We start from the raw sequence: 9,262 nt of genomic DNA on the forward strand, positions 1-9,262 counted from the left end.
GGAAATGCACCAATTTAAGGTTATTATTTAAATGTTGGCACACGCAAGGGGGGAAGGGGGGAGGAAGGGAGGGTTGGCAGCTGATGTTGCGGATTCAACTTTAAGCTGTATCTTGACAAATAATATGTTGTTTCATGTTAAAATAGTAAAAACAGTTAAAAAAAATTGTTACTCTTGTAGAAATGGAAAATTTGGGGCTAAAAGAACATTTTTGTGAGAAAAATGTGATTTATTATTTTCACGACTCTACATTAGAAACTTCTGTGAAGCACCTGGTGGTTCAAAGTGGTCATCAAACATCTAGATACGTTCCTTGAGAGATCTAGTTCCCCCTGGAGTCACTTGTAGGGGGTTTCCACTGTTTAGGCACATCCGGGACTCTCCAAATGTGTCCTCTAATGTCTCCAGCAAATTTTTCTTTCAAAAAGTCATACTCAGAAAAAATTGTACAACAAATTGCACAGTGCATTTTCTCCTGTTACCCTCGTGAAAATAAAAAGTTTGGGGCTTAAGTAAAACTTTTGTGAAAAAAAGTAGACTTCATTTTTTCCTTACACTTGTCATTAGTTCCTGTGAAGCACCTGAGGGGTTGAAAAACTTCTTGAATATGGTTTTGAGGACTTTGAGGGGTGCAGTTTTTAGAATGGGGTCACGTTTGGGTGTTTTCTGTCATATAGGAAAAGGGTAAAACTCGGTCAAAGGAGCGCCGAAAGGAAACTCTGACACCAGAATCGGGTTAAGCCGCAATGCGTTTCAACGGAAGTACCGTGTTCATCAGGTGGACATACGCTGAAACACGTTGTGGCTTAACCACATTTTGGTGTCAGAGTTTTCTTTCGGCGCTCCTTTGACCGAGTTTTACCCTTTTCCTGTTTCTGTCCTCTTTCGGATGTGTTTGGCTGGAGCTGCGGGGGGGGGGGGGACTGTGCGCCCTCCCCTCGCTGGGGCTACCTTTCCAGCGCTCCTAAAGAATCCGCCTGTTACTGACTTTGTTTTCTGTCTTATAGGCCCTCCAAAGTCTCTTCAAATGTGATGTGGTCCCTAAAAAAATGGTTTTGCAAATGTTGTTGCAAAATGAGAAATTGCTGATCATTCTTTAACCCTGCTAACTTCCTAACAAAAGTAAAAAAAATAATAATTATGCAGATCTAAAATTGACAAGTGATAAATGTTATTTATTAACTATTTTGTGTAACACAACTCTCTGGTATAAGGGCATAAGAGCTCAGAGTTTGAAAATTGTGAAATTTTCAACATTTTCTCCAAATTTCCAATATTTTTACAAATAAACGCAAGTTCTATTGAACAAATTTCACCACTATCATGAAGTACCTCATAAAGTGACACTGGTCAGAATTGTAAAATTTGGCCTTGCCAAGAAGGTGAAAACAGAGTTGGGGGGTGAAAGGGTTAAGGAGGACCCATAACCTCTAGTGACTCTGTTCTCTATAAAAATAACAATTCTGGGGCATCTTTTATCAGAACACTGCATTGTGGAGTTCTGATATTATTTCTCCTGGAAATGTATGAATAAATTGACATCTGGGTTGTCGCCGTCTGTAATCATATTCGGTGACCCACTGTCAGCCCTGAAGTTTAAGGACACGTTTCATTAAAGGGAACCTGTCACCAGAAAAAACATTATTAACCTGCAGATATGGGGTTAATCTGCAGGTTAATACCATTATATCGCTGGCCGGCGCCTACACTTAACCTAAAGCTGCGGGGAGAAAATTAACTTTATTCTCCCCAGCAGCATTTCTATTTCAGTCACGGGGAGGTGCCAGTTCAGTTACCGCTCTGACAACACAGAGCGGCGGCTGTAACCGTGCCCCCAGCCTCACTGACAGCTGAGCCCCAATGCAGAGGGAGTGTCAGTCAGGGCCTATAGCCTTCCACTCTGTATACTTAGAGCAGTCACTGAACCAGCGCCGGCACCACACCCATATCTGAAACCGCAACCCCGGCCCTGACTGACAGCTGAGCCCCAATGTAGAGCCAGCATCAGTCAGGGCCCAAGGGGCGAGGTTTCAGTCATGGGAGCGGCCCAGGTGCTGGTTCAGTCACCGCTCCGCGCCTCCGACTTTGACTGACACTCACTCTGCATTGGGGCTCAGCCATCAGTCAGTCCGGGGGCATGGTTGCAGCCATCGTGCTGTATTGTCAGCGTGGTGCCTGAATTGACACTGCCCCTGTGACTGACATGGGAACACTGCTGGAGAGAATAAAGTTCATATTCTCCCTGCAGCATTGGGCTATGTACAGGCGCCAGGCAGCATTTTAACGTTATTAACCTGCAAATAAACCCCATATCTACACATTAATAGCGGGGTTTTTTGTGACAGGTTCCCCTTAACAATAGAAATAATAATTTCCTGATGTTAATTTAATTCATACATCCAGCAGGAATAACAGAGGAACAGCTCAAGGCAGAGTAGAAACAAAGATCCAGAATTGTTGTTTTACCAGGAAACCAAGTACTTCATACAGACAAGCATTTATAGTTACTTTTCCTGCAAACTTATTTAGACCTAAAATGCATCAATCCTACTATTTCAACTAGATCCTTACATCAAATATATTTTTTCATTGAGAGAAAAATATTCTCTGCAGGACTGTCATAGCTGACAATTCCTTCAGACTCTCCAGCTTCCAATCAAATCTTTTTGCATCTACATTCACATCTGCATTGCAGAACAATTTATCCCATGGAAATGATAGACATCCAGATGATAACTTCCGGGGTACCCCTTTAAAGAGGTTGTTGAATCTTCTATCTTCAGGCGCACACGGCTCCCCAGAATCCTAACCTTCTGCTTACCAGTGAGCAGCGTGTTCCTGATGATTGATAATTCGGACCTGCCCGCTCTCTTATCCTTTGAGCACAGGCAGATTTGCTTCTGCAACGTTAGAAGGGCACAGCGGCACTGAAGATGGTCAGATTAGGCAATAGCCCAGCCTCCGAGCAGTGCTGACAAACCATGTAGCAAACAGCTTGCAAGTGCTGCACTCTTTTCCTAGGAGAAGGATCTCGGACTGTAGAGGTGGCTGGTAATCTAAGCAACGAGCAGTAAACTATGAAATGAATAATTGTCCCCATTCTCTTCTACTCTTGGATTGTTAATAAGAGATAAATTGCAAAGTTGATTGTTTTTACAAGCACATTGCAATTTTACCTATTTAAGAAGAGACAATCCTTTAAAGAGAATCTGTCAGCTCATTTTCAGACCCCAAACTAACATTATTTATGTAAATTCTCTGTAATGTTGATTTCATCCATACTTTTGCTTTATAACTCCAGGCCTCTGTTTAATAGAAATCCATCATCAAATTTGTATATAGATGAACCACAAGTGCAGGGGGCATGTCCTTGCACTTACAGCTCTCCGGTCTCTCTGTCTTCCCACTAGTCGCAATCCCCTGTCAATGACTGACAGGTTGCTCCAATGTATGACTTGCTCTCTTGCACAAGATCTTGTGCAAACGCTGTCATTACCAGGCGACGCATGCGCAGATGGATAGTCTAACTCTCAAATATCATCAGGACCTTACTCTACATCTGAGATCTCAGGTGGGGTAATAGGTTGCAGAGAAGAAGGGCCTGTCAATCACTGACAGCAGGCCGGCGATAAGTAGATAAAGAGGGCGGCCGGAAAGCTGCAAGTATAAGTTCAAGCCCCTGCACTTTGCATAAGAATTTGATGATAGGCTTGTACTAAACGGATACATGGCCTTATACAATAAAGGTATGGATGTGATCAATATTACAGACAATTTATATAGATAACGTTAATCTGAGATCTAAAAACCTGGCCTGTCAGGTGTTGTTGGCGACAGAAGACGTGTTCTGCATTATAAACAGATGCCACGAAGCAAGTGTGAACAGAGTCTTAAGGTACCGTCACACTAAGCGACGCTGCAGCGATACCGACAACTATGTCGATCGCTGCAGCGTCGCTGTTTGGTCGCTGGAGAGCTGTCACACAGACAGCTCTCCAGCGACCAACGATCCTGAGGGCCCCGGTAACCAGGGTAAACATCGGGTTACTAAGCGCAGGGCCGCGCTTAGTAACCCGATGTTTACCCTGGTTACCAGCGTAAACGTTAAAAAATCAAACAGTACATACTTACATTCCCGGTGTCTGGTCATGTCCCTCGCCTTCAGCTTCCCGCACTGACTGAGCGCCGGCCGTAAAGTACAGCGGTGACGTCACCGCTGTGCTGTACTTTACGGCTGGCCGGCGCTCACCAGTCAGTGCGGGAAGCTGAAGGCGAGGGACGTGACCAGACACCGGGAATGTAAGTATGTAGTGTTTGTTTTTTTACATTTACAACGGTAACCAGGGTAAACATCGGGTTTCTAAGCGCGGCCCTGCACTTAGTAACCCGATGTTTACCCTGGTTACCAGTGACGACATCGCTGAATCGGCGTCACACACGCTGATTCAGCGATGTCAGTGGGAGATCCAGCGACAAAATAAAGTTCTGGACTTTCCCCAGCGACCAACGATCTCCCAGCAGGGGCCTGATCGTTGGTCGCTGTCACACATAACGATTTAGTTAACGATATCGTTGCTACATCACAAAAAGCAACGATATCGTTAACGATATCGTTATGTGTGACGGTACCCTTAGTTGAATGTCTTTGTAAGTAAAGTTTCGCTCATAACGGCCTTATTGCGTCAGTGTTATCTCTGTACCATGAGTCTACCTAACAGTGTAATATTTCCAAACATCCGTATATGCTGTAATGAGAACAAGGATTTCAAACCCACCTGGACTCAGATCAATAGTCCAAAATCAATAGACCTGGACTAATGCCCAGAATGCATTCATGTATACAACTCTTCAGAAATAATTTCTACGATCCTATGTAAGTGATAAAATGTCTTACGGTAGCCTCTTCTCTATGCTGGAAAAGCTCTCAGTATAGTTTTCGGTTATATTCAAAAAATTACATTTTCTGGAAAAATGTAAATAAATTTGTAGCTAGCATTCAATACGTCAACGCTAGCTTGAGAATTTACGCTAATGTGAGGTTAGTTTGCTTTTCTTTTTTTTTTTCTTTAAAGAAGGGGTTGTCCAGAATTGAAAAAAAAAAACTTAATGCGGTCTAAGCTGCAATACTATAGTCGTGAACAAATATTTTGAGACTGACAGAAATTTTGGTTTTCACACAGTTTGCTGTTTCAGTGTTTTATGTATTTTATTCCAATGTTTCTATGGTTACTGAAGTGCAATTATAAGCATTTAATAATTTTTTATACTTTTATTGACAAATACATCAAGTTTATGGAAAGACTCAATATTTCATGTGTTGATGTTGACCCTTGTTTTTCAATTCAATAGTTCTGCAATTTGCCCTGGCATCTGGAAATCAGCTTCTGGATCAAGTAATGATTGAATAAGTGCATAAGAGTGTATCATTATTTCTGTGTTTTAGTTTGCCCACCACTTTATAAAGATTGACCACAGGTTCTCAGTGATCTAGATTTCTGAATTTTCCTGACAATGGAACCAAAATATCAATGTTTTGTTCACCAAGCCACTTGTAGTTATCACTTTTGCCTCGTGAGATGGTCTCCATAATGCTAGTCCGATTATCCACCACCCTCGGATCCTTCAGACGGAAACTGAAAACCCATCTCTTCAGGAAAGCCTATAGCCTACAATAACCAAGCCACCACCTCACCGCCGCCAAAGCCACCGCCTCACCGCCGCCTCACCGCCCCCAGAGCCGCCGCCAGAGCCGCCGCCAGAGCCGCCGCCTCACCGCCGCCTTACCCCTACCTTCTGTCTCTTCCCCACTATCCCATAGAATGTAAGTCCGCAAGGACAGGGTCCTCTCCCCTCTCTACCAGTCTGTCATTGTAAACCTGTTTACTGTAAACGACATCTATAACCCTGTATGTAACCCCTTTCTCATGTACAGCACCATGGAATTAATGGTGCTATATAAATAAATAATAATAAATAATAATAATAAAGAGCATCGTTCATCACTAAACTGCTCTTAGATCGTTGGGAGAAGTTTCTTTTAGAGGATGTTTGGGTTCCATCTTTATTCATAATATTATTCTTAGGCAAAATAGTGAGTGGCTCCACTACCTTGTATGAAAATCAGCTTCACTCAAGAACAGTCTTAGGATACTTAACAGACACAGAACTTATGACATTGTTGACCTTTTCTTCTCTGGACAATCATTCTTCCAGATGTCCCAAACAGTATGAAGGAAGCTTCATTAGATGTAATAACTTTACTCCAGTCCTTGGCAGTCCAACACGTGTTCTTCCTGTAAGCCTGCCCTTGATGTTTTCTAGAAGATGATTGTCTGGAGAAGAAAAGGTGAGGGCTCCCTGAATGTTCATTCTAGGAAGCGGTCTCACTCACAATTTTGCCTAAGAACATTGTCATGAATATAGAATGGGATCTAAAAATCCTCCAGGAACAAATTGTCCCTTTGATCCAGGAGAAGTTTGGTGCTGAACATTTTCCAGTGTGATGTAGAACATGTCACAAGGTAACAGTGATAACTAAATGGCTTGGTGATCCAAACATTCAAATTTGGGGTCAATAGTCAGGAAATTCCCTAGATCTCAATCCCAATGAGAACCTGTGATTAATACTCAAAAAAGCCATACAACCAATAAAGCATATAATTGTAACGTATGTGTAATATGTGTAATATACAAGGAAATTCAGAAACTCTGAGAACTGTCCGGTAGCACCATCTATACCAATCTAACCTCCATTGAGGTTAACATTCACATTCATGGAGAATGAGTATACCAACATGGTGATTATGCCATAGACATAATTTTTTTTCCAAGCTGTTTTCCTGCCATTGTAATCTATCTTTTACACTGATGTTTTATGTAATCTCTTGCAGAAGCAATGATGACGACCCAAGAAAACACAACTTCTTTAAATCGATAAACTTCCAAAGGCTGGAGGCCGGAATGGTGGATCCGCCGTTTGTACCAGACCCATCTGTGGTCTATGCCAAGGACATTGCAGATATAGCTGATTTCTCTGAGATCAGAGGGATTGAATTTGATGAGAAAGATGCCAAATTCTTCAAGAGATTTTCTACTGGTGCAATACCAATTAGCTGGCAGCAGGAAATAATTGACACTGGACTATTTGATGAGCTTAATGACCCCAACAGGGAAAGCTCTGGGAGATACATAAGTGGCAGCGAGGGAAAGTCAGGAGTATGCACTCTAATCTAGTTGGCCCTCACTGTATGTTAGTGGGAAAATGGGACATATTCTCTAAGCAGGTTCCTACAACTGAACATTTGATGCGTATAACAACCCAATGTACATTCCATCCCAGCCCTCAAAATTGGACAAAATATGAGCTTGTGTGACACAGGTAGCTTCAAGATCAACCATCATCTTGACTATTTATGTTTTGGCAGTCTTTTAAAAAAGATCTTTTGATTCTCAGTGTGTTGCTTCATTGTGACTTGTTACACAACAGTCTCCGTATTTATAAACTCTTCACAAATGTTTGTTTTTTTAATTAAAGGAAGGAAGCTTCAGGAAAAAGGGTATTTGTGGGGTTTTTATTGCTTTTATTGTCTAAGTACATTATGTATAATGTGATATTGATTTCTGACTGTCTTGTATTATTTGTCTTGTCAAAAATAAATCATACAAGGTTTCTATTAGATTGTTTCCCAGAAAGGAACTTACTGTGGTCCTCAGAATGGGCTCATCCTACATTCTGAAGGGTGATATAACTGTAGTTTATCAAATACATTTACAGGAGTTGTCGACTTTATATTTTACAACATGTGTTGGGGACATCAATTTGTTGACAATTATCAATCTCCTTTGACTTCTCCAGTTGAAAAATACTGTGCATGAGAAAGCTGTTTTTAATTGGAGGAAGCTGATGGACAGGTCTGGTCACAAGTTCCTCTATCAGCAGCCATTTTGAGAACATTAGAGCTGTGTAGATTGTGATAAAGGTGAAACCAAAGAAATGAGCCAGAGCATAAGTTGGTATATGTGCAGTGTATAAGAGTGGAGCGCCCCCAGACACAGGGCCACGAGTTTTCGGTACCGGGCCTCTCTGGTTCGGTTCTGAGGCTGTCACGGTGGCTAGACCCGATCCGCGACCCTGCTAAGGGGCGTCCAATAAAGGTGGTACAGTCTATCGGGGATTCGTGACGCCACCTGTGGTGTTCGGTCAGGGTGACCAACGCTGCTGTGGGGTCCGCTGGGGTGATGTGATGGCAGCTGGATGGTATACCTTCCCATAGGTGAAGTATGTCCCCAGGGCTTCCCAGTAAGGTGGATGGTGATGGTGTGAGGTGCAGACAATAATGAGGACACAGGGTTGCAGTCTCTTTACCTCTTTACTGAAGACTTCAGGATCCTCAATCCAGAGCACGCTTAACAGGGCTATCTGAGACCGGCCGGTCCGATGGGCACTTCCAGAATTCCCTTTGCAGGTGGAAATCGTTGCCTACCAATAGCGCCTGTGTGTTGTAGTGCTACCCTGCTGAGCATTCGGAATAGTCCTCACAACTTCTGTTCTCGTTCATTCGTTCTTTCTAATATGTTCCAGATGTTTCTAGTTCAACGTCCCCAGGTATGTTATGGCTAGGACGCACCCGTATGACGGGAAGGCCTGGAGGTCTTCCGGGACCCTAGAGACGCCCCTCTCCCACTGTTGCCCCTTATGTCTTCGTAGGTGTTTAGGTGAGACAGCCAACCTATAATTAACTGTCCTGCGGAGTTTGAAGTAAGGCGTAGAGTCAGTTACTCACTCGGTGTTCCGGCCACCGGCTACGCGCCTCAGTAGGATGTTGCCTCGGTCTCACGGCACGACTCCTACTGGCTCTACTTTGTGCTTGATCTCGTTTCTCACTGTCTCACAATATCCTTCGCTTCGTGTCTCTTTCTTAGGATACCGCCGCGGGGTGTGCAGGCGCGTTTCCGTAACGTTCTGTTCTGGTCGCTAGGTGCCTGCCAGGTTCCCACGCCTGACAGGGACCCCCCTGTGTCTTCTCCCTGCAACACCCCCTGCCAAGGGATGTTGCCTGAATCCAACCCAGTCAGCTTCTGACTAACTTTCTATCCAACCCCTAGTTTTACCAGTGTGAGGAGGGGCCCAATAAATAAAGCCTTTTGCTCCCCCTAGTGGCCGGAGTGTGAAGTGTAATGTGTGCTGGTGATACCTGGTCAGTGGAATTCCTTCGGTGCCATCAGACGTACCATCACTCCCCTTAGTGGCAGAGTGTCATAC

The 9,262-nt window shown here is 43.4% G+C and overlaps 1 protein-coding gene across 1 annotated transcript in view; it reads left to right on the top strand.

The window, feature by feature from the left end:
• The window catches only part of GRK7 (G protein-coupled receptor kinase 7), a 47,015-nt gene extending 39,346 nt beyond the window's left edge, over positions 1–7,669 (top strand). The window contains exon 4 of the mRNA XM_069727873.1: positions 6,891–7,669. Within this exon, the coding sequence (XP_069583974.1) occupies positions 6,891–7,233 (343 nt within the window). The 3' untranslated portion in view covers positions 7,234–7,669. The remainder of the gene's footprint in view (positions 1–6,890) is intronic.
• Positions 7,670–9,262: the final 1,593 nt, after the last annotated feature.

The sequence above is a fragment of the Ranitomeya imitator genome, chromosome 5 (assembly GCF_032444005.1).
Source record: "Ranitomeya imitator isolate aRanImi1 chromosome 5, aRanImi1.pri, whole genome shotgun sequence".
In the NCBI taxonomy this organism is placed as follows: Eukaryota; Metazoa; Chordata; class Amphibia; order Anura; family Dendrobatidae; genus Ranitomeya; species Ranitomeya imitator.